Below are 25,906 nucleotides of genomic sequence, written 5' to 3' on the forward strand. Positions count from 1 at the left end.
TTTTTTTTTTTTTTTTTTTTTTTTTTTTTGTACCAGGGATAGAACTCAGGCCCTTGTGCTTGTGAGGCAGGCACCGGAACCACAGAGCTAAATCCCTAGTCCTTGCTGTAATAATTTTTAAAATTTAAATTCACATCATATTTTTTGATCATCTTTGTAGACTGGGGGCATGGTATCTGAAGTGACACCAATAACAAGGAACTTGAAAGGAACTGAGAATATCTTCAGTGTTAGATATAAATTCAGTATGAATTTTAATGAAGAGGCCATAATATCTATTAAATACTGCTTCACTTTTAATGAAAAGTTTAAAATTGGAAAAAATGCCTACTTCTCAAGATGAAATTATGAAGAAAGATACCAACAAAAAGCATATGTGGTAGCATTAAAGGTGTACCTGTAAAGGAACAGATAGGATATATCAAAGGGTTAATACAATTCAACCTGATCTCCATAAACTTTAAGTCACTAGCACTGAACAATGACCACAGAGATTTAATGACAATTTCAAAAGGAGAATTATTCTTAAAAAACACTAAGAGCCATCCTGTACCACCACAGAAAGATCAGAATGAGCAGCAGTGAGAAACTTTCCTGGGGGTCAGAAGACCTGTACTTTTAGTATTAACTTTATATATAACACATGACAAAAATTGCTTATAAAGTCCTTCATCTCTCTGTGACTGAGTTCTCTGTCATACAATTCTGACATTCGTGGTTCTTTGTGTAACCTGTGTCTCAGAGAGTCATGGAGAGTGAGTCCTAAGATGTAAGAGTGCAGAAAACCTGTTCAAGGACACATTGGAAAAGAGCCTCAAACTCTTTTCAAAGATTCTTTATATAGAAGAAATGTCATAGATATTTCAAAACTGTAGGTATGTGAGAACCACTTCAATGACAGCAATCATACAACTATAAACTCTACAGCATCAATTTTGTACTAGTCTATTTCTACTCTCACAGGAAAGAATTGTTTTACTGATTTATACAGAGCCTTGTGATATTGGTAATTGAAGAGAGACTTTCATAAGACTCTGTATATTCATAACAGATGCAGGAGGAAGGAATGAGAATTCCAATATTTTTTATCAAGGGAATTTAAATTTGAAAATCACTGTTACTATGGTTTCAAATAACTCCTCAAGATGGTCCTCACTAAACCAAGTTAGGTTCAAGGTGAAAAACCTAAGATACAGCAGTGGATTCTGTAAAAGGTATAGGCCATCATGTGGCTATATACAGGCTAAATATTAAATCTGTATTTTAAAAGTAAATAAAGTATATATTTTATCCACTGTTTGCTTTTTAGCAAATAGGTTTTTGTTGTTTCTTTTTGTTTTGCTTTTTAGTACTAGGATTGAACCCAGGACCTTTGTACGGAGCTACATCCTCAACCCTTTTTACTATTTTTATTTTGAAATGGGATCTTGCCAACTGGCCCAAGCAAAACTTGTACTCCTGCCTCAGCCTCCCAGAGTGCTGAGATTACAGGTGTGTGCCACTGTGTTCTTGTTTCAAATAGTTATTTTTGAGGGGAGTATATCTAAGACTTCATAGTGTCCAAAAGCATGTCAATGTTCTTTGAAAGTAAATATGAAAGTCTACAGCCATATCACCCTGAACACGCCCAATCTCATCTGAAAATATGTATGAAAAAAGTTGTGCATGTATGTTTGAGTCACATAAGGATTGATGAGCAGAATTAAAGAGAATTTCCATAATCAAATATGTCAATTCTTGTAAATCACCACATCTTATTCTTTTTCATTGTATTAGTATACAGAAAGTGATTTATTAGGTGGACGTGAACATTCTACAGTACAAGAAAAGTCTGGTATTCTAAAGAAATAATAAGCTTCAAAAATAAAATTTTCTTAAGAAAATTAATGTCTATTTTTTAAACAGTCCACAAAGGCAAATAATAAGCTTAAAATAAAATTTTCTTAAGAAAATTAATGTCTATTTTTTAAACAGTCCACAAAGGCAATAGGTAGCAGAGAATGTGAATATACCTTTGTATATCCCCTGAAGGAAGCATATCCTCTCTCATTAAAAGTTGGGGGAGCCTACCAGGTTCCTATTAGAAGAAGTCAGACTTGGTATGCTTGTGACACTTTAAAAAGAACATCATGGGGCCAGGGATTTAGCTCAGTGGTTCCGCTGCCTGCCTTGCAAGCCCAAGGGCCAGAGTTTGATCCCAAGTACCCAAAAAAAGCACGTGATGGGGGAAAACAAAATAAACATTTAATCTAGCAAATGAAAATGGATTTGGTGTTTCAACATACTTGGCAAACAGGTAGAACTAATTTCATGTCAAGTATGCAGAAACACTAATATATGATCTAAATATTTACTAAAGTAACATAGTATTTAAAATAATATTTGAAAAACTTTTTATTGAAATGTTTTATAACTTTGGTGAGAATATATGTTTAAGAGAAAAAGCATGACTGAAAACACATTTTATTTTCTCTTTGTCATCCTGGAAACTTTAGTAGGTATTTATATTTACTCTTATGAGTAATTTTCTTTTAAGTGTAAGACAACTATATAATGATATTTATAGCTTTTTAAACAAAATTTAGAATATAAAAATCATTTTTTAAATAAAACACACTGGTCATCTCAAGTACCTATCACACATGCACATGCATCATAAATGCTGAGTGGATGAACGGACAGGTGATCTAGCACAATTAAAGCCTATGGCACTATTTTGTGGCCTCCATCTCTGCAAAGTTCCCATATAATTCTCCACATCAGCAAGGCACAACATGACCCTGCCTTCTAGCCACAATCAGGTCTAGGCCTGGACACACAACATAAGCTGGGTCAGTTAGTTTTAATTACCTAGTCATACCCTGAGATTTGTGGTTAGTAATGCATACAGTTGGGTCTGCTTCTCTCAAGGTGAAGCAGTTAAGTGGGAATTTTGGGGATGTGTAGTCCTCCGGATAAACAAAACCTCATTCAATGGATCAAGAAAAGCTAAGCCCATGTAAAGAGAGAAGCAGAGATCAGAAAAAGTGTACAAAAATTTATTTCATTGGCTCTTGAATTACAGTTCCTGAGGCCCAGCTATATTTCCATTTTTAGGTTGCTTATAAGAGTCACATCCTAATAACATGAAAGATTTGTTTATGTGTAAACTATTTTTCCAAACAACATATCATATAATCTGTATATATGTGAAAAAATATTTAGCCTCCTGTGCTCTGCAGCCTCAACATGAATTTGCAATCACTGTACAGTCTGGACATCAATCACTTGAGGAACAGTGGTAACTCCAATCAAAATACAACTCCCATGACAACCTCGTTTCAGCATCTTGAAAAAATGAGTCTCTTTTTCATATGCAACCATGACTTGCATTATTAATAGTATATTTACTTAATATATATCTTTAAATTATCATCAGGACACTGCCAGAAACTTACACAAAGGCCTAAACACCACTGACAAGTTCTTTACAAAGTAGGAAGTAATATCTATCTATATCACCTCATAAGCAATCAGGTAAGTGTATCAAATTTTACTTAATATTCGCCTCTAACAGCAATTTCCTGTTTTAGAGAAAATAAGTTCAATAAAAGTTTTTAAGGACTGCTGTTACATTTAAAACTAAAATACATGTGAAGGGAGGGCAGGGACAAAGGGAAAAAAATGAGAACCAAGACCTGTCATGTAAAGGTACAAGTTCCCAATAATGAATGTAACTACTGTATACCTAAAATGTACCAATGAACTCAATGAAAGACAGAGAGAAATAAAAGACCACTTTGCTGTCATTCTTTGTCAACCAAAGTTTTTTGTGAAAATGTCTTATTCCCTTAATGATTAAGTGAGAGATCTAATTCATATTACGTGTAAATAACTGAATGTTCACACTGTTCATGTGTACTGAAAAATTTTGAAACAGTATTTCTTATCAACTATGGTTTTAAAAATCATAGACTTGAAATGAGGTTTTACATTTGTGAGTCAAATATAATGAATCCATTATCTTTTAAAACATGATTCTGTTCAGAAATTACCAGAATTGGCTAAAAGGAAAATTAAGGACTGCATCAGCCTTGAGATTAGGGATAGTAATCACAAACAAGAAACCCAATGAATTCTTCCAGATAAAGACCAGAATGGGGAAAAAAAATGTAGAACTTTCCCACTACTTTCCTCTTCCAGATTCATACAGACAGCCATCAGCTTTCCTGCCTAGCACTTTTTACTCTCTAACTGTGGCCCTTGACAAGCTGTGTTGTGCTTGTCTGGAAAGTGGGCCCAGAGGTAAGAACCTCCTGAGTGGACTGTGAAGAGAAGAATACATAAAGTGGCACACAAATCAGGGTTTAGAATAGTACCTGGGATGGAGTAGATGCCACACAGGATGCTGGACCTTACGTTCTATCTCGAGGACCCTGTGATCTTGCACTTTCCTTGTTACAAGAAGATGTCTCCATCATGGTCAATTAAAAAATACCATTAACACCAGAATATCTGGAGTACTTCAAACACAGTGAACATAGAAATCCTTTTAACTACCTAAAAGTTAACAGCTTTTTTTTCCCCCAAACAAATAAAGGTACCCCATAACTTAAAAGATAAATTTATTTTTCTGTTTTAAGGAAAGTTTGTTACAAATTTGCTGAACTCTTCTGTGATGACCACTGGATGCTACTAATAAATATTTTTCAAAAATAAACTATTTTTGGTATCCCTGCAAGGTAAAAATGGTAAGAATTGAACTGCTTTCTAAATAATGAAACATCTATGACCTACAGATGTTTGGAAATATTTTAATTATTAATTTATTGTTAAATAACATTATTGACAACTTATTACACTTACGCACTGTCCTGGGCACTTGATTTTTCACTGAGTGAAGCTGACAAAGTTCTTGCCTCAGGGAACTTAGATTCAGGTAGGAACATATGAAAGGCCATGCACAATAACATAGAAGGGTAAGGAGATCAAGGGTGGGGAGAGGGGAAGCATGCGCCTTTATCATAGTTTGCTGGGGCTGCATAGAAAATTACAAACGTGGCCTGAACAATAGCAATGTATTTCTCACAGTTCCAGAGGCAAAGACAGCTGCAGAGTCTCTGAGATCCTCCAAGGGTTCTTACTAATGTTTTTATGAGAGACCTACTCTTAGGATTTCATTTAAACCTCTTCTCCAAAGGCTCTGTCTCCAAATACCGTTACATTGGGAATTAGGGCTTTCATAAATGAATTTGGAGGAAGATGACACAATTCAGCCCACTTAACAGCAGGACTGGGGAAAGTCACTCTGACATCTTTCTCCTAATATCTGAGCAGACATCTGAGAGAAATGGGAAGTCTACAAAATAGTATGATTCTGAGTGATTCTGAGCCACTGAGAGCTAGCAATGCAGAAAGATAATGCATATAGAAGATTGATGGATGGATTTTGCAAAAATGCAAGTCACTAGTGACCTTAACACAGGCAATTTCTATAGGGTAGTGGAGTCTAGTTCATTTTAAAGAGAAAGGAGAAAGAACATATTCAGCTTCTTTTGATAAATTCTGTGCTAAATAGCAGCAGAAAAATATAGCTGGAAACTTTCTTGCTTCTTTCAAGAAAAGTGAAATATTTGCTGATTGATAAAAATCAATTAAGAGGGAAAAGGAGCTACTTAGAAGCACCTTTCTGATTGCTTCTCTTTTCACAGTGAAAAAGAATGCAAAACATCAAGGAACCAGAGGGGCGAGAGAAGCTAGAAGTCTGAGTGGACACAGTTTAAATAATGACTCAGTGCAACTGAAGGAGTGTACTATGGAATGTTCTAGGACTGCTGGGCAGCACACAGTAGGCTTTTTGAAGTTCTTAGTTATAAATGTGAAGGAAGGCTAGATGGCCTGATTGCATTTTTCTGTTTCTGTTTGCTACTTTTAAGTCTGAGGAATTCCCACACTGTTCCACAACAGCTGCATCGATTTACAGAGGATTCCCATTCCTCCACATCCTCAGTAACACTGGTTGTCTCTTCTTTTGATATTAGACATCCTTGTAGGTGTGTGAGGACACCTCACTGTGGCTTTGATTTGCATTTCCCCGATGATTAGTGAAGTCGAGTACCTTCTCATATGCTTGCTAGTTGTATTTATCTTCTTTGGAAAAACATCTACTCAGATCTTTTTTATTTGCTTTGCTATTGAGCTGTAGGAGTTCCTTGCGTATCTCAGGTGTTAAACCTTTCTCAGATATATTGTTTGCATTCAATCCATAGGAAGTGTTTTAATTTTGTTGATTGCTTTCTCTAGTGTGCTTATTAGTTTGACAGTTTTTATTTATATTTACTCGGATTATTTGAGCTTCAGGTGTGAGATATTAAAAAACACATCACTGCCTGGGTCAATGTCAAGGAGCTTTTCCCCTTTGTTTTCTCCCAGGAGCTTTACAGTTTAAGCTTTACAGTTTTGTTTTTGTGCACCATGTGTTGAACTCAGGACTTTGTGCTTACGAGGCGAGTGTGGTGCTACTAAACTACATCCCCAGCCCCCAAACTTTACATTTGTCTTTAATTCAATAATGTGGTGTAAAGATCCAATTTCTCCTCTTTTTCCTTTTTGTATGTGTACATTCACTTTTTCAATATCATTAATGGAAAAGACAGCCTTTCTGCACTGTGCATTTTTTTTTTTTTTTTTTTTTTTTTTGAGACAGGGTCTCACTATGTAGTTGAGACTAACATGGAACTCACTATGTAGCCCAGGCTGGTCTCAAACTCACAGAGAACCTCCTGCCTCAGCCTCCTGAGTGCCGGGATTATAGGCATGTGCCACCATGCATGGCTGCACTGTGCATTCTTGGTGCCTTTGTTAGAGATTAGCTGACCATATATGCATGGATTCATTTCTGGGCTTTCAGTTCCATTGGTCTTTATGCCAGTAACATTCTGTTTCAATTACTACAGCTTTGTAATATAATTTGACATCAAGAAGTGAGATGCTTCTAACTTGGTTCTTATTGTCCTTTGTGACTCCACATGAATTTTAGAAAAAATTTTTTTCTTTTTGTGAAAAATGTCATCGGGATTTTGTTGGGGCCTCTACTAAATCTGTATATTACTTTCAATATTGGACATTTTAGCAATATTCATTTGTCTAATCATGAACACAAGCTATCTGTCCATTTGTGTCTTTTTCAATTTTTCTCTTCCAGACATTATAGCTTTCAGTATACAGATCTTTTACCACCTTACATAAATTCCTAGGTATTTTATTCTTTTTTAAGGTATAATAAATGGAACCTTCCTGGATAGATGGATAACAGAAACATTATACAGGTCTTTCTAGGAAAAAGAAAAAAAACCTTCAACCCTTGATCTATTTGCCTCTCCCTCTTCTTCTATTTCACCCTTGCTTGTATAATTTCTACAGAGACAGTAAAGTATACACTCAAAGTATTTGCAGATATTTCTGTATGTGTGGAAGATTGACAAAGTTTTTAAAATTACAACACTGGTAGAATTTTTATATAGCAAAGTATCCCTTCAAATAAAAAAAGTCACCCAGTGATTTTGATTTTTTTCAACAATTTTTTTTCCTCTGAAGTACTCACTTTCATTCTCTTTTTTGTATTTTGAAGAACATAAATAAATCTATTATTAATAATGATTCTTTTCTATCCTTGGTGATGAAGAATAACTAAAGAACTAGAAGTCCTTTCTTCGAGATAAGGCATTTGAATGTAAGATTTATTAAACATTGCTAACATTAAAAATATAACGCTTAAATTATTAATAATTACTACTAAGTTACTTAAAATCAAACATAGTACTTTAACATTTTATTATATGGCTATTATCTTAATTTTAAAACAAAATTTCACAATTTCTATAGTATAGTAAAATATGGCCCTTAACTATTTGTAAGAGTCATTGTAGTAATGGTAATAATGATGGAGTTAATATGCTTTTTAATGAATACTTTCTCATTGGCCATCAATATAGTCTGTCTGGCAGATAAATGCCTAAGTATGGAAAATGAATCACCAAATATTCCAAATTGGCAAATAAAGTGAAGCAATAGTGTCAGATATCATTCATCCACTTGGAAAATCTGCTAATTGAAACTGCAACTGATGGTCAGTATAAGCCAGTTTTGGACAGTGTCAGTTCAATTCTAAAGGAGTACAGTTAGGAGAATTCTTTAACTGGAATAAACAAATAGATAATATTCCAGCTACAACATTACATTTATTTATTTATTGTATGTGGATAAATATTTAAGAAAAGTTTACAGTGTTTGAGGCACTATGCTAAGCACATAATATATGAAATAAATAAGTGCAAGCCCTTGGAGAGCTTAGCAAATTAATCTAAACAAACACAACTGTTATATAATGATTTATCACATGCTGAAATATCTGAACTCAAATGTTTGTTGCTGAATGTAAAAGGTTTGGGGAATGAAAGCAAAACAAATACCTATTTAGTGAAGGCAAATACAACAGACTTCCTTCAGCAAGCGTATGTGCATATTTTGGGAGGGAAGGGATAAAAAGAGGAGAAACTGGGAAGATGGGAGATGAAGACAGAGAGGTTGGTCACACAAGATTATAAAAGATGTATAAATACCATGTGAAGGAATTAAGACTCTTATGTAGAAGAAGAGTCATGAAAAGCAGTAACCTGCCAGGATCTCACCTGTCTTTCTGACTGATGCTACGAAAAATTCCACACACATTATCACCATGGATCCCACTAATCACTAATATTTATGGCTTAATCCAAAATTTTTAACTCCAAGTGAGGAATAGAATGACCTAGAAATAAATCTAGTAACACTGGTGTCGACCTGATTTACCATAAAGCAATGGCAAGATTAAGAATTAAAGGCTGCTTCCTTAGCATGGATGCAAGAAAAGGAATAGAAAGAAATTAACCATACCAAACAAGCAATGATCTGTTAATTCCATTAAATAAACGGAAGCATTAAAAAGATAAATATGTCGCCACACAGAATACATTTATATTTATATTTAGAAACACTAACTTGCTGAGATTAAGCCCATAAAGATAAATAAAAGCCAGACTATATAACAACAATCTGCCCACCTACTGTGGGAAATGTGGGTGAAGGAGAAAGAATAGGGAAATATAACCCAAAAAATATTCAAGGCAAAAATATTTTCGTTATTACACAAGCACAGTTTGAGAACTATAAACATTAAATGTAAATTAGTGGTAAAGCCTGTGGTGTTCTTAAATTCAATGATATTTTAAAATTCTTCCCTTCCAAGGTGTTTTATAAACATGTTGGTAGATGGATCTCTAAGAAACCCCTCAATTAAAACCTTAACAGAGAAGGATTCCATTTTAAAAAGAAATTGAAATTATTTGAGACAAAAAATATTGATTGGTTCTGTAAAAACTTAATTTGACAGCATAGTTAGTGTGTGTCTGTCAAAGCTACAATTACACAAGAGTAAAGCAGCAGCCCCCCAAGCTCTGCTCACATTCACTTTGCTCCTGGACAGGACACAGGGTTTAGCTAGTGATTTAACCTGAGAATTGACTTCATACATTCCTGGATGTGGGGAAAGTGGAAGTGAATGGCAATCATTATTCCTAAATTTTACTACCAAATCCTGATTCAAAATATTCTTTTCCCATAACAAAGGGTACTTATGGATGTCAGGTCCCATGCTAATTAGGATTAGAAAAACCAGGATTTCTGAGTACACTTCCAAAGCTGCCATTGAATATTTTGCTCTTCAGCAGACTTAGAAAGGGCCAGGATGGAAATTTTTTTAAACTTCACCAAAAAACCAATAGTAAATATATCTGAGTAGCTCTGAAGGTAGATGGCAACTGGTAATGGTACTAAGGCTTTTATCATAAAGGTGGTCATTGGTCATTAACTGATTACTCTCGTAAAATTTTTCTATGGCAAAGCAACAACCTGAGAGATTATATAATTAGAAATGTTAGGGAACATTTAAAAATAAAACAAAACAAAACAATCTCCAGCCCCCACCCCCCAGTTCTAGTTTTACACTGTCTGATCTGAGGTTGTGAGCTACAGTATGATAGGGATTTGGGTAAGCATTAGGGAATGTTTCACTCCATACTATATCTGGAACTTACTTTTTGTGCCATTAGGTGAAAATGCCTTCTCCAGGTGAAATGTTTCCCAAGTCAGACAAGCATTTGTAACAACAAATACACAGTTCTTAATCATTACATATTAAGAGGATAGGTCTTAACTAAATGTAATGATATAGTCTGTACAATCACAAATAAAAATCAGAGGTGGTGTGGTGGTGCATGCTTGTGATCCCAGTACTCTGGAACACAGATGTGCAAGTTTGAGCCCAGCCTGGGCAACTTGGTGACTACTGACACTATCTTCAAATTAAAAAATAAATTTAAAAAGAGCTGGGAATGTAGCTCAATATGAAGACACTGGGTTCTATATCTCCAGTACTATGAATGAAAAGAAAGAAAAAAAGGAGGAAGGGCAGGATAGGAAAGAACAGAACAGGAAAGGAAATCAGTTTTATTTTTTTCTTTTGAGACAGAGTACTGCTATGTACTTCAGGCTAGCCTTGAACTCACTATGTAGCCCAGAACGGCCTGGAGCTCATGGAGATAGATCCTCCTGCCTCTGCCTCCTGAACACTAGAATTACTGGTGTGCGCCACCAGGTCCAACTAGGAAATCAGTTTTAGACCTACATATTATACCTCAAGTTTTGGGATTCTTCTAAATGTAAGAGGTACTACTTGTTTTGCAGGTCCTAGGTTATAAAAACACATTAAATTACATTAGTCCTGCTCCATGTAGGTAAAATTACCAAATGTTTCTTTGAGGCACTAATGTTCCCTGAAGAATAATTTCATAAACTATTTTAAAGTTATATGAACAAAAACTACCTTTAAAAGAATAGATGTGCCCTCTTTGCTTGAGATTACTTTGGCAGTACAGGGTCTTTTGTACATCCATATAAATTTTAGGATTTTCTTCTACTTGTGTAAAGAATGCTGTTAGTTTTTAAATACAGATTGCACTGAATCTGTCAATCACTGTATTATAGACATGCTAATAAATTCTTCCAATCCATGAGCATGGAAGATTTTTCCTTTTTTTGTTGTTGTTGGTCTCCTTCAATTTCTTTTTTTAGGGTTTTCGAATTTTCATTGTAAAGGTTTGTCACTTCTTTAAGTTCAGTCCTAGGTATTTTACTTTGTGTGTGCTGCTGTGAATGAGACTGCTTTTACGATTTTTTTCTCAGCAAATTTGCTATTTGTGTATAAAAACACTAATGATTTCTATGTTTTTGTATTCTGAAACTTTACTAAGTTTGTCCATTCTAATAGTATTCTGATGAAGGTTTTAGGACTTTCTAGATATGAAATTACATCTTCTACAAATAGGGATAATTTAACCTTTCCTTTTAGTTGCATGCCTTTTATTTCTTTCACTTGCCCAGTTTTAGCTCTGGCTAAAACTTCTAGGACTATTAACAAAAAGAAGTGAGAATGGACTTATCCTTATCATGTTCCTAACCTTAGAGGAAATGCTTTCAGCTTTTCCCCATTCAGTGTAATGCTGGCTATGGTTTGTCATAGATAGCCCTTGGTATACGGAGGTACAATTTTTCTATATATTTTATTCAGAGCTTTTATCATGAAGGCATGTTGAATTATATCAAATGCTTTTCCTATAGGTATTGAGGAGATCATAAGATTTTTATGTGTCATCCTATTTATCTGATGCATTACTTTTAATTATTTGTGTACATTCAACCATCCTTCATTCCTTGGGGTGAAATCAACTTGATTAAAGGATCTTTTTGTGTTCTATTAAATGTGATTTGCTAGTATGTGTGTATGAACTGGTACTGGGAATTGAACCTGGGGCTTCATGCATGTTAGGCAAATGCTTTAACCTTAAACTACATCCCCAGCCTTTTGAAAAAATTTGAGACAGTCAATTTACCAAATGTTCAAAGTGGTTTGCTCCAATTTCTACCAAAAATGCTTTTGTGTGAGCTCTGCCTATACTTTCAAAATTTTGTTATGTTTGAATGCTCAGAAATTTGAGGGCTATTATTTTTCATTTATTAAATTGATAAGATACTACACTTGATCTTAGCCAAAAGGCCGAGAAGCAATTAATATTTTTATCTTCATTATATGCAAAATGTTTTACTAACATAAAATTATAGTTCTTATCCTATTTAGAAGCTTTATTGTTTAAATTCTTTCTTTTTAAAAATATTTTTTATTGGTACATTTTAGATATACAATACAGTTACATTCATCATCGGGATCTTGTACCTTTTCATGACATATCTTGGTTCTTATTTTTTCTCCATTCCCCTAGTCTTTCTTCCCCTCTCCCCTATTTACAAAGACTTTGTTTCCATTTTTTTTCCTTTTCTCTTCCCTTTTTACCTTTCTTCTACCCCTTCCATTTGCCCAATACCTTTAGACCTTTTCTATTACAAAATATCAAATATTTATTTTGACCCTTTATATTTATGCTTTTAGTTTATTACACCAGAGAAACTATATGGTATTTACACATGTGTGTCCTACTCAATGCGCATCCACTTAACTATAAATGTCTCTAGTTTCTCATTCTTTTTGGCTGAGTAGTACTCCATTTTATAAATATCTTCCTTATCTAGTCTCCAGTTGAAGGGCAATTGGGCTGTTTCCAAGTTTTAGCTATTATGAACTATGCCGCTATGAACACGGGTGAGCATATATCACTGGTAAGATTCTTTTAATTCTTTTGGGAAGATACCTAGCAGAGGGATGGCTGGGTCAAATGGGACTTCCTATCCTGGTTGTTTAAGGTATCTCCATATTGATTTCAACAGTGGTTGCACCAGTCTGCAGTCCAACCAACAATAAAGAAGGGTTCCTTTCTCCCCCAAGCCCCTTGGTAGCAACCATTCTTTCTGGGGTGAGGTGGAGTCTTAGCGTTGTTTTCATTTTGTTTGAACATTTTTTTCACATGTTTATTTGCTGCTTTTACTTGTCTGAGAAATGTCTGTTCATTTCAGATTCCCATTGTTTAATTGGGTCTTTATATTTGGGGAGGTCTGATTTTTTTGAGTTCTTTATATATTCTAGATAGTAGTCCTTTGTCAGAAGAATAACTGGTAAAAGTTTTTTCCCACATTATAGGTTGTCTCTTAGCTCGGTTTGTTTCTCTTGTTCTCCAGAAACTTTTTAATAAGATGAGATCCCAGTTGTTGATTCTTCGTGCAATTTCTTGTGCTGCTGAGGATTTGTTCATAAAGTCTTTTCCTATGCCAGTATCTTACAGTGTTCTACCTAACTCATCTTCCAGAAAGTTTACTGTTTCTGTTTTAATATTTAGATCTTTAATCCACTTCAATTTTAGTTTAGTGCATGATGAAAGACAGAGGGGTCCAGTTTTAATCTTTGGCGAGATGAAATCCAGTTTTTCCAACACAATTTATTGAAGAGGCTATCTTTCCTCCACTGAGAATGGTTGGCTCCTTTATCAAAGATGAGGTAGCTGAGTATGTCTGGAGTTGTTTCTGCATCTTCTAATCTACTCCACTGATCCTTGGGTCTATTTCTTTGCCAGTACCATGCTGGTTTTATCACAGTGGCTTTGTAGTATAGTTTCAAGTTGGGGATTGTGATAGCCCCTTCCATGTCTCTTTTGCCTAGAATGGCTTTTGCTATTCTAGGTCTCTTCTGGCTCCAAACGAATTTTTGTATTTTTTTTTCCAGTCCTGTTGAAATATACTCTTGAAATTTCAATAAGGATTGCATCGACTGTGTATAGCAGTTTTGGAAATATGGCCATTTTAACTATATTGGTTCTTCCTACCCAGGAATGAGTGATATCTTTCCATTTTCTTATATTATCAGGGATCATGCCATGGATCGCTCCAACAGATAAACCCAAGTATTAGAAATTTGGTGATGGAGAAGAAACAGGGCAGAGCTCATTAACTATCAAAATGATAGACTAGCAAGGCAAAATGAATGAAAATTCACTTTCCATTTGCCAAATCCTATAAAACTTAATAATAATGAAGTCCCTTACAAGAGAAACAGAAAGCCAGGCACGTGAACATCAACTGAATACCCCATGGAAGAGCACAGACTGCTATTCATATGCTTTCCCAATGCTTTGAGAGAAAGATGGCACCCCCAGTGAATTTTTATAGATATGTAAGTTTTTCTCTTTTAAATTACATTTAAATGGGGGGAAAAAACTTCTAAGAACAACAAAGAAAGAAAACCAAATTAGGCTTTGTTGGTTGGTCTATACCATTTTCATACATTCTCTAGGAGAAGGTAGTAAATAAAGTTTCTACAACCCTAAGTGATGCTTGGAGGAAAATTAAATCATTGAATGATGCCAGGGCTGATTATTCTGCTGCACTTTAAATGCATGAGATTGCAGTCTGTGAGTCCAAAGTGGTTTCATATGGACTGCCACAGTTGTGGTTTACTCTTGAAACTGTAATCTGTCAAATTAGAAGCAGGCAAGAGCCCTGATCTTAATGGTTCCACTTCTGCTGTCTACAGTATGTCTACAAGGCCATCATTTTTATTCAGTTAAACTCTGTTATCTGGATGAGTGGAGTATCAAAACAACTCTTTGTTAACTTGGCTAGAGAAGATTTTATTTCAATAGAAGGCTTTAAGAAGCTGCCAATCTCATGACTATTGTATAGATGAAACAGATTTCCACTGTAGCCATTCATTTTTATCAACTAATGAAATTTTACTCTGCTTATTACTACTAGGTAATATCTAACTTTATGGAGGTGGGATGCAAACTGTACAAAGTGTTCAAGCTTTTTTTTTTTTCTATTTTGCACTTCTATCTATTTTACTGACTTTAACTAGTACCTCCCTGACTCATCATTTTTCTAGTCTGATGGTAGCCCATGATTATGAGCTGAGTTTTACAAACCCTCCATTTCTTTCTTTCTAGGCAACAGGATTGGTTAGCCGAGATTTTCCCATCAAAACTGAAATGCTACTTTAATGACCTTTTCTTTAGTGCCCATTTTCAGAATAAAAAAGTTTTGAAAAATAAAGAATAAACAACATTTCCTTTCGGTGTAACACATTATAAGTGAAACCATGCTACTAAACAATCATATCCTGTTTAGGCCATAATGACATCAGAAATACATGTTTGTCATCTACTTTGGACAGCTTAGTATGTTTTTGGCCCAAGGCAAAGTTGAAGGATAACCATTTGCAGTTGCCCCAAACCAAGATAACCACACATTTCTAAGGTAATTGATACCTAAAAAACAGTGCCTTCAGATCACAATTTATGAGCTAAGCATACTAATTCTTTAAAGAAGGTTGCTAAGGTTTACAAACTGTGCACATCTATTGGACTTCCTCCAAAATTTAATATGAAATAATTATATTTTTAGCATGCATAGAGACTATGATAAAGTAGGCACTTACATATCTTTTGGAATTATGGAATTATGTCTCTTGCTCAATTGAGGGACAGGAAACAGATTTCTCACATGTAAAGTATAATAATAGTGATAAGAATTATAAGAATACTGTTTTGTATTTTGGAAGGCACTCAAAGGTAGAGGACATACAATTTTCACATTCGTTGCAAAAACCTACCCAAGAAATCCAAACACAGGTCTTTAACATTGTGTTTCAGTTTTACTAAAGCATGTAAATGAACTGGCCAACTACCTGAGCTAATGAGTCCAACCATAGCATACAAATAATCATTTGAAAAACAACTCTTCATTCTGTGTGCCAAAACAAAAGCAGTAAAAAGTACCTTTTCCACCAAGATAACTGGGTAATTTGCAACAAAAAATAAATATTTAATTATAAGTTCTCTTTAACGGAATAAAATAACACAAACATGTTTCAGATCAAGAATAGGTAAACCTTTTCATTTTCCAAGGAGGAAATAAAAGTTCCTCTGTATACTGCTGCCATCAGATATAAAATCACTGGTTTGGAGATTTCAGACATTGAAAGCTCACAAGAATAGAACCAAGTAGGAGAGGCACTTTTAAGGTTGTCTATTATTGTAAAATGGGAAGAATGTACTATACCTCCATTCTTTCTTGTTTAACTTCATCAATCTCATCATCTTCAAACATTGCCAAAAGTTCTCCTGTTTGGTCAATAGAGCTGAGAAAGTCCTGATCAATTTTTTGTCTTTTGTTTGCATTGCTGCCACTCAACTTTTCTTTATGGTGATAAGGAGAGAAAAAAGAAATATTCTCAGTCGGCTTATATCAGCACAACCACTGCATGTATTACACACTGCTGTCAAGTTCAGAATGAGAATTTTCTCAAAATAATCTTTAAAGAAGAATCTTTTTTTTGGTGCTGGGGATTGAACTCAGGACTTTGTGTTTGCAAGGTAGGTGCCATGCCACAGAGATAAATTCCTGGCCCTGAACGAAACAGTTAAATGTTAATGTTAAATATTAATGTTAAACAGTAGAGTTTATGAACAAAGAAACTAAAGAAAGCAGGGTAGGAAATTATCAACTAATAAAAAGATTAACAGATATAAACTATTATCCCTCAAAGAGCAAAATGAATAACACAAAAGGAAACTTAAGAAAAAGCATAATCATTGTTAAGACACTTCTTTCAGAATTTGTCACCTTAAGGTAAGCATTGTTAGATTTAATAAAAAAACTTCAAGTTCTTTAATACCTCAAGACATGAGGGTCAATTTTCATTTTTAAGCTCATGAACCAGTTTTCTTCAATTTTAATCATCTTCCAAAATTTTACAAAGTTTTTATAAATATCTACAATTAGAATCTCATGTGTATTGATTTTTGCTTGTATCCCTATTTTGTTCGTTCTTGTGTTATTAGACATTCACTACCCATGATACCCTCACCCATGTATTTCTCCACGCTCACCCATACACAGACTACACTAATTTGTAAATGTATTCTATCCATGTTTTCCTGTTTAGAAAGAGGTTCCTATACCCACCCCCTTCTCTTCATTTCACATTTCTTAGCTGATGACAGCAATCTGAGTCCACTGATAGAATACAGGCTTGGTTCCTTTGTGAGGACCACATACTATTTTACAATATGTAGGTAGCACAGCTTTCTAACCAATTACCAGCCCCCTGTTGATGGTCATACACCTTGTTACAAATTTTTGCTAGTGGGGCAAATGCTGCAGTAAACATCCCTTTCATGTAGTCTTCTGTATGTGTGGCTTTGGTCTTATGGCACAGAAACCAGAGTAGAACTGCTGAGTTAAAGTTTTCAAACATTTTAAATTTTACTAGATCTCTATTTTCTACATTAACCCTTCACAATTCCAATCATGAGGATGGTCTTCTCTCTACATAGAAAATGTTGGATAAGATTTAACTGGGGTTGAAAGTTTAATTTCCCTAACTACCATTAAATTGAATCCTATTCTCACCTTTTCCTGGATCAGTCTTTCTGTTTACTGTTTGATTTTCTCCTTTATCCATTTCCAATTGGGTTATTTTTCTTGGTAATTAAAAGAGCTTTTTTAAATCATCCTATTACCTGAATAAAATAAATTTTTCGTATCCTTTTATTTACCTACTAATTTTAGGGTAATTTTGCCCAAAAGAATTTTAACATTTTAATATTATCAAACAAGTTCTTTTATAACATTTGTTCAGTATGAATGATAGAAGAGTTCAGTCCAGGCAGATCCTTTGCATCCATAAGCATTTAGAGCCTGCTCTGGGGTCCATGCCAACCTCTGCAGGCTCTCAGAACCCCGAAGCCAAGCACTTTCCAATGTATGCCACCTCCTGGCCTTACTCCAGCCTCCTGCTTGCTGCTTTTGACCACAGTGAAAACAGTCTCAGCTAGATTGACTCACAGAGGCTGCTACATAGCTACAGCCATGCTTGCACTACAGTTCAGCAAGCTCTGTGTGCTCTGGCTGGAGCACAAGAGAATGGAATAGGAAACAGGAAAAGGGAGCCACAGCAGCTATCAGTCTGAGAATACCTGCACCCAATAAAAATTTTAATGACTCCCAAAAGGTAGAAATTTTAAGTCAGCGTGATAATAAAAGTAATAATAAAATCTTCCCAAAATGGAAGTGAATCTACAGGGGAATTTAAAAACACCCTTGTTTGAAAAGCAGAAAGAGTAATCAAAATTCCAATCATAGAAAATCTAAAAATTAATGAAAAGAACATTTCCATCAAATATCCTAGCTGTAGCGAAAATTCTACTCAGAAGTAAATTTTCAGCCCAGATGTAATGAAAAAGGAAAGATCATGTTGGTTAGCTCAGTTATGTGGTGCTAATAACCTCAATGTTATAGATTTGATTCTTGTAAGAACTATCCCAGGTGACTTTTTCTGCCGGGCATGGCCCATGCCTATACCAGAACTCTGGGAGCCTGAGGCAGGAGGATCTCAAGTTCAAGCCTAGCCTAGTTAACTTAGCAACTTAGTGAGACTCTGTCTCAGAATGAAAAAAAAAATAATAATAAAAAGGCCTGGGGATATGGCTTAGTGTAAAATTCCTGGTTTCACTTTGTAACACTGAAAAACAACAACAAAAACCCCCACAAGAATGATTAAAAATACTTAATTAAGAGTCCAACTTAAACTAGGGGGAAAATGGGAAGAAGAAATTAATAAAGATAAATTCGGAAATATAATTTAAAATTCAGAGGATAAATAAAAGGAAATGCTGCTTAGAGAAAAAAAATAGATGGATTGTGGTAAGGCTAATTACAAAAATTTAAAAACTTACAAATAAAAAAAATCACAAGACCAAGATCTGAAATTAAAAAGAAAAGAAAATGCTATGTATATTACTGTGGCACTACATTTAAAACCTAAAGGAATCTTACTTTCTCTTAGGTGATAAAGCTATCATGACACTCATTCATTCAGTTTTGTAGGTTGGGACTCTGAAGCTGGACTGGTGGTAAACTAAGTCCCAGAGTTGCCAAAGACCTATAACATTAGCTCCTTTAAAAGCAAAACATAATGCTGAGAAAGTTATTGCATAAGGTCAGGAAGAGGTATAAATATTTCAACAGCAGGTTAGTAAACTTAATGCATAAAAATATCATAATTCAGCAAGTGTGAAAGTACTTGATTGTGTTAATGTGGCTAATTACATGCTGTTGTAGCAAATAAAGATATCATGAACATTGTCAACTACTGACATTTAGGTATAATGAGTGTCCACTTTGAATATTTTCCAATAAATATTTAGAAAGGAAAATGTTCCTCAAATAGAAAAACGATTTTTGGACAATTCTCTTTATAATTACATGATTTTTTTCTCTATAAAAATCAGTTTTAAGCCAGCCATTGTCTAAATTATGCAGCTTTTAATAAGGCACTATTAATTATGTATAACATGCATTTGAGGGCAGAATATGGGCCTTTATATAACAGTTAAATCTTTAGGGACTTAAGAGTTTGAGAAAGTCAGATGCAAATATAGTCAAAGGTGCAGGTCAAACCAGAAGGATGGACTTTTAAATGATTCCCCATCTCAATCCTCCCTGCCCCCAGTTCCAGGAAACTACTCTACATTCTGTCTCTTTAGATTTGTCCATACCAGACATTCCATGTAAACAGAATAAAATATGTGGTCTTTGTGACTGGCTTTTACTAACTGCTTTCAAGGTTGATCTATGTTTTAGCATGCATCAGTACTTAATTCTTTTTTATTGCCAAATTTTATTCCTTGGTAAAAATATTCCTATTTATTTATGTATACATTACTTGAGACATCTGGGCTGTTTCCACTTTTCTACTGTGAGTTATACTGTTATTAATATTCATGTACAATATTTTATGTGGATATTTATTTTCACTCATCTTCATTACACTGCACTATATGTTGAACTTCTGTTCACTTGGTATACCTGTATTTAGCTTCTTGAGCTCCCAAAGTGCTTCCTTAAGTGGCCACACCATTTATACTCCCACTGAGAACATGAAAGGACTCCAACTCCCCTCACCCCAACAGGACTTTTCACTGTCTTTTTTATCACAGCCATCATAGTACATATGAAGTAGTTCGTGACTATGGTTTTGACTTGCATTCTCCTGATGGCTAGTGATACTGAGCAGTTTTTCCACTATCTATTGGGCATTAATAAATGTTCTCTGGAGAAATGTCTCAGATCCTTTGTCCATTCTTCAATTGACTTTGTATTGTTGAGTTGTAAGAGTTCTTTACCTATTCTACACATAATTTAAATTTATAATATGCAAACATTTCCACCAGTCTCTAGGCTCTTTGCATGTTCTTCAAAGTGTTCAGAACCAAGACCTGTCCTGTAAAGGTACAAGATCCCAATAATGAACGTAATTGTACTGTATAGCTTAAATGTATCAACGAACTCAATAAAAAAAAAAAATCCCTATTTACAGATGGCATGTACCTAAAATGCAGAAAATCCTAAAGACTACACACACACACACACACACACACACACACACACCTTGCAAGAAATGACAAAATAATTCAATAAAGTGGCAAGGTTGAAAATGTGGTGTTTTTAAAATAAAATTTGCATTAATTCTCCAATAACAAAAAAAAGAAAAGCACGAAAGTTTTAAAATTGATCAAGTCTAATTTACCTATTTTTTTCTTTTGCTGACTGAACTTTAAGTGTTCCATATTGAGAATGCTTTACTATACAAAATGTTATGAATATTTACTCCTTTATTTTTTAAGAAATTTTGCACTTTGAGCTCTTACATTTAGGTCTGTGGTCTACATTGCATTAACTTTTGTGTACTTTGTTATGAAAAGGTCAAATTCTCTTTTGCTTGTAAATATACAGTTGTCTGAGCATGTTTGTTGAAATGACTATTCTTTCCCTGTTACACTGTTCTGAATCCTTTGCCATAATCAGTTAACTCTAAATGTGAAGACCTATTTCTAGACTCAATTTTATTCCAATCTGTTGACCAATATGACTGTCCTTATGCCAGTACCATCCTGTCTTGATTAGTGTAGGTTTATAGTAAGTTTTGAAATGCATATGTAAGAGGCCTCCAACTTCATTCTTTGCCAAGATTGTTTTGTCTATTCTGGGCTGTGGATAACCTAGAAAATGAGTCATTTCCATGCCAGAATCTGACATTTCCATATGAGTGATAGAATTAGCCTGTTCATTTCTACAGAAAGGATATGGAGTCTGTAGATCAAGTTGGTGAGTACAACTTTAACAACATAAGTATTCTAATTCATGGACACAGTATATCTTTATTTTCATCTAAGCATTTCTTCCTTTCAACAATATTTTGTAGTTTTCAGTGTTGGCAAGCATTTGGTAAATTTTATTCCAAAGTATTTTATTCTTTTTGTTGCCACTGAAAATGGGACTGTTTTCTTAATTTAATTTTTGGATTGTTCATCATTAGTGTATAAAAATATACTTAATTTTGTTATATCTTGTATCCTGAAAACATCCTGAACTTGTCTATTAGGTGTAAAAGCTTTTGATTCCTTAAATTCTTTAAATATATGACATCATGTCATCTAGAGACAGATACTAATTCTTTCAATCTAGATGTCCTCTGTTTCATTCCCTGCCTAAGCACAGTGCTGCACGGTAAGTGGCACAGTCGCAGATCCTTGTCTTGTTTGCAATGTTTGGGGAGAGCGTATCAGACCTTCACCATTAACTTGGGGCCTTTCTGAGATGATTGTTCAGGATACTATATCGGATATACCATAAACTGGGTGGTCTAAACAACAAACATTTATTTCTCATAGTTCTGGAAGTTGAGAGGCCAAGATCAAAGTGCTGGCAGATCTGGTGTCTGGTAAAGGCTGCTTTCTGGTTTGCAAATGGCCATGTGCCCGCCATCTGAGAGGAAGGAACCTCGCTCATCTCTGGTTAGAAGGGCACTACTGTTCCTGAGGCTTAGCCTCACAATACACTCACTTCCCAAAGGTCACATTTTCAAATACCTTTTCTGGTAGCCGGCATGATTTTCTGTCTTTCCTATAATGGGCATCAGAGTGGATTTGTTTGAACTTATTCCACCGAAGTTTATTGAGATGGCTGGATATGTATTCTAACAATTTTATCAAATTTGAGAAATCTTCAGTCATTATTTATTTGAATACTTATTTTCTGCTCCCCTTTCTTCCTTCTGATACATAATATACACGGTGATACAGTTCATGATGCCCCCCCCATTTCTCTGAAGCTGTTAATTTTTCTTTACTCTTGACTCTTCAGGTTGTATAATCTTTAATGATGTCTTGAAATTCACCAATTCTTCCTTCTGTCAGTTCAAAATTTCTGTTGAGGCACCCTATTTAATTTTTTATTGTGGTCACTGTGCTTATGAACACCATAATTTCAGTTTGGTTTTTTTTGTTTGTTCATTTGTTTTTGTTTTTGTTTTTGTTTTTTTTGGTACTGGGGATTGAACTTGGGATTGAAGCAGGTAGCAGAACCACTGAGCTAAATTCTCAATTTGTTTTCTGTCATCATATCTTCCTTCTGTTCTTTAAACATGATTTCCTTTAGTAATCTGAACATACTGGTATTCACAATATTGATAGCTACTTTGAAGATTTTGTCTGCTGAGTCCAACATTTGGGTCTCCACAGGGTAATTTCTATTGTTTCATTTTCTTCATATTTTTAATAGATCATATTTGTTTCTTTATGTCTAGTATTTTGTTCTTGTTGAAAATGGACATTTTAGATAACATATCATCACACCTCTTAATAATAATTCCCTCCCTTTTCTAGGGCTGGTTGCCACTTCAGAATATTTAGTTGTTTCTATGTTGGCTGGGCAAGTACAACAGGGTCTCTCTGCTTGTAATGTGCAGCCTCTGATGCTGCTTATTATATAGTAGGGCCATGGGGTGCATTTTCCATCACCAGGAGTGACTGTGGCTTTAATCAGGTTGTCTCTGGCTGTCATTTTCCCTGATATCACCATTAGGTTTCTTGCTGGTTTGGCTCTACTGGTACCTCATACAGCTGTTAGCTTTCATGAATCGCTCACTGGTTGAACTGTTTTTAATAATACCTTTGGCATACATTGATCCTCATAGTGATCTAAATAATGTTAGACCTATCTGAAGAGTCAAACTGTTTCAGCCTTTAAGTTTTGTGATGACCCTAAGAGGGCTCTTCTTAGCTATGTCTTTCCCTGTTTCCTCTATTTACTTCTAGGGTATCTACTCTTTTGCCTTTTGCTAGCATTTCAGAGGTACTAGCCTCCTCTCTGAATTGCTCACTTCTAGAATGCCCACCTGAACCAGGGCGGCAGTTCTATCTCAGGCTTATATGTACTTTACCTGAGTATTTTGTCTTATAGTTTCTGTCAACTATTTTTTAAGTTTTGATGTTCTTTTTAAAAGATACACAAATTCTGATCTTACAAATGAAGATAAAGTGGAAAGATGTAGAATAAAAAGAGCAAGGGCATCAAACTCATGTGGTGGTATTAGCCCAAGTGAATAATAACGTTTCTAGTTTGAGTTTTTAGGTGTTCACAGCACAGTATCAACTGGGCTTACCCATTCAGTGGCAGACATGCTACCAAGTGCTTAACTCTGTAATACCTCCATGTGTATAATTTCTCTCTTGAGACATGAAAGAACTGAATGTCCAGTAATACACAGAAAAAGCAGAGAACTGGGATTGACTGGAATCCAGGTATTTTTTCCCCTTCAAGTCTGTATTCCTGGAGGCGTTGGTGGTATAATAGTTAGCATAGCTGCCTTCCAAGTCTGTATTCCTAGTGAACTCCATAAAAGGAAACATGTAAACTCATCTGTAGAACTATATTCCAGGAATTAAATTCTATGAGAACTATTAGACTATTAAATAGGTGATAATGCATAATATAGGTAATCAGAAAAACCTGGGAGTTATTTCAAGTGATTTGTTGATGGTAAATGAAAGTAAGTGGTTTATTTTCAGTTTTTAAAGTCAAGTTTTCTGAAATTCTCCTTTATCTAGTAGTTTTTTTTCAGTTACCTGATTTATCTATGTATGTAATTAAAAATAAATACCACTGTAACAAGGAACACAGTCAATAAAAAACATGAGTTATTTCCAAAAGCGTTTCTAATATGAGTTATTTCCAAAAACACTTCCAAATAAATTACTTCTAAATTAAGTTCTGTGAATCTATTTTGATTCAGTAAATATTATTTAGTACTTATCTATTTTCAGAATAACACTATTTTATTTTGCAACATTAATATTTTTCTAAATATTCTAAGATGGGGAACTCAGAGAGAATTTTCCTTGTTATGCTTTTTGTTAGATTTTAAATTGCACAGGACTAACAAACCAGAATGAGGTGATTTTAGTATATGTGCTGCTGAAGCGAGCACAAATGAGGTGATTTTATAGAATAAAATATATCAGATACTTATGATGAATTAACAAAAATCTGTGTCAATTTCAAAAATGATTGATTCCCTACATGTACTATATGCAAACCACATTTGCAAAAATCAATTAAACTGAATCTACATGATTTTTACTTCTATGATTGTCTGACATAAAGTAGTATACATTATAGAAAGAACTGAAATGCTAGATTGTTATCAAGTCATGTAACAGAAAGATCACAAGATGAAACTGCCAACTAATTACATTTTTGCATAATTTCCAAACTATATTATTTAAAAGCAGCACATATACAGTATTTTATATGATGGGAATAGCTACCCTCACATTATAAAAAACAGGTCATCCACCACACATGGGTCATAAGGCATTGCATTTTTAGTTTATAATTTTGTTCCCATTACCTTCCAGAAGTTCATCCTCATCTATTCCTTTGATAATCTTTGATTTATAGTCTCGCATGAACATGTATTTCAGCAGTCTTCTCAGCTTTTTCTAAAAAAATGTAAGTAAGAACGTTTATATACACATTCACTTCACAAAATATGATAACTACATTTAAGAAACTAGTATCACAGGATCACCAGTGATAACAGCAGTCCATAGCGCAACACTATGAAATAAAATGCAGCCACCAAATTAAATATAAAAGCTAAAACACAAGTACTTCTAATTTGAAAATATCCAGAGTTCCAAAATCATAATAATTACTTTTCTATGTGTATAAAAGCTTTAAATTGTTTTTGGAGACTGTGATAAGTACCACATTCCCCATATTAAGTGTGCTAATGTTCTTGAATTTTTTTATATACTTTTAAGAAAGTTTTAAGAAATTTAGTTATAAACATTTATTGTTTGTTTTCTTCCCTGAAAATCTTTCCATTAGATGAGTTAGTTCATGTTTTACTTCCCAAAAACCATTTTGTAACCTACATTAGGAAACTATTCTTTTTAGGACACTCATAGCATATGAATGATAATTAAGTCTTCAGGATGATATTCTTTATATTTATGTAAAAAAAAACTCGTTAACTTTTAAAAATAACTGATACCACTTTGAGACCTTTTCTGAGATTGCACTTAGTAGGTATTATCACTAGTGTCTGACTTTCAGGTTTAACATCCCTACACCTCTCCTTTTGAGACTAGGATGGGACCCAGGGTCTTGGGCCCCAACTCAAGATTTCCAATATCTGAATCCTACTGATTTTACACAGCTCTTTACATGTGCATCATCTGACATCTCCAACAGATTTGACACACACAGATCTAATCATCTTTTTAGGTAGAGGGAGACAGAGGTAGCCTCACAACTGAAGCTCAGCATAGCCACAAATAGTACATACGCTTGTAACTAGTTTTTCACTTGCACAGTAAGAAAAGTACCTGCCTACTGCGCCCCTTTGTGAGGAATTCATGAGGTGAGGTGATGCTTGCTTTGTGCAATATGTGAAACATAGCAGCCAATAAATACTGCTTGAATATAAACTGGCTCTACTTGTATTAAGACAAAAAGCATACCAGCCCATAAATCTTTT

General features: G+C 34.5%; 1 protein-coding gene and 1 pseudogene across 4 annotated transcripts in view; both read right to left on the reverse strand.

Annotated features, from left to right (window-relative positions):
* The window catches only part of Supt3h (SPT3 homolog, SAGA and STAGA complex component), a 372,704-nt gene that overhangs the window by 110,553 nt on the left and 236,245 nt on the right, over positions 1-25,906 (reverse strand). For all 4 annotated transcript variants that reach the window (XM_033766461.1, XM_033766463.1, XM_033766462.1 and 1 more), the window contains 2 exons: positions 24,773-24,863; positions 16,078-16,214 (listed from right to left, as the gene is read on the reverse strand). In XM_033766461.1, the coding sequence (XP_033622352.1) occupies positions 16,078-16,214; positions 24,773-24,863 (228 nt within the window). The remainder of the gene's footprint in view (positions 1-16,077; positions 16,215-24,772; positions 24,864-25,906) is intronic.
* Positions 12,045-12,142, reverse strand: LOC117287079 (annotated as a pseudogene).

This window comes from Fukomys damarensis, unplaced genomic scaffold, assembly GCF_012274545.1.
Source record: "Fukomys damarensis isolate Sample0158 unplaced genomic scaffold, DMR_v1.0_HiC HiC_scaffold_20, whole genome shotgun sequence".
NCBI lineage: Eukaryota > Metazoa > Chordata > Mammalia > Rodentia > Bathyergidae > Fukomys > Fukomys damarensis.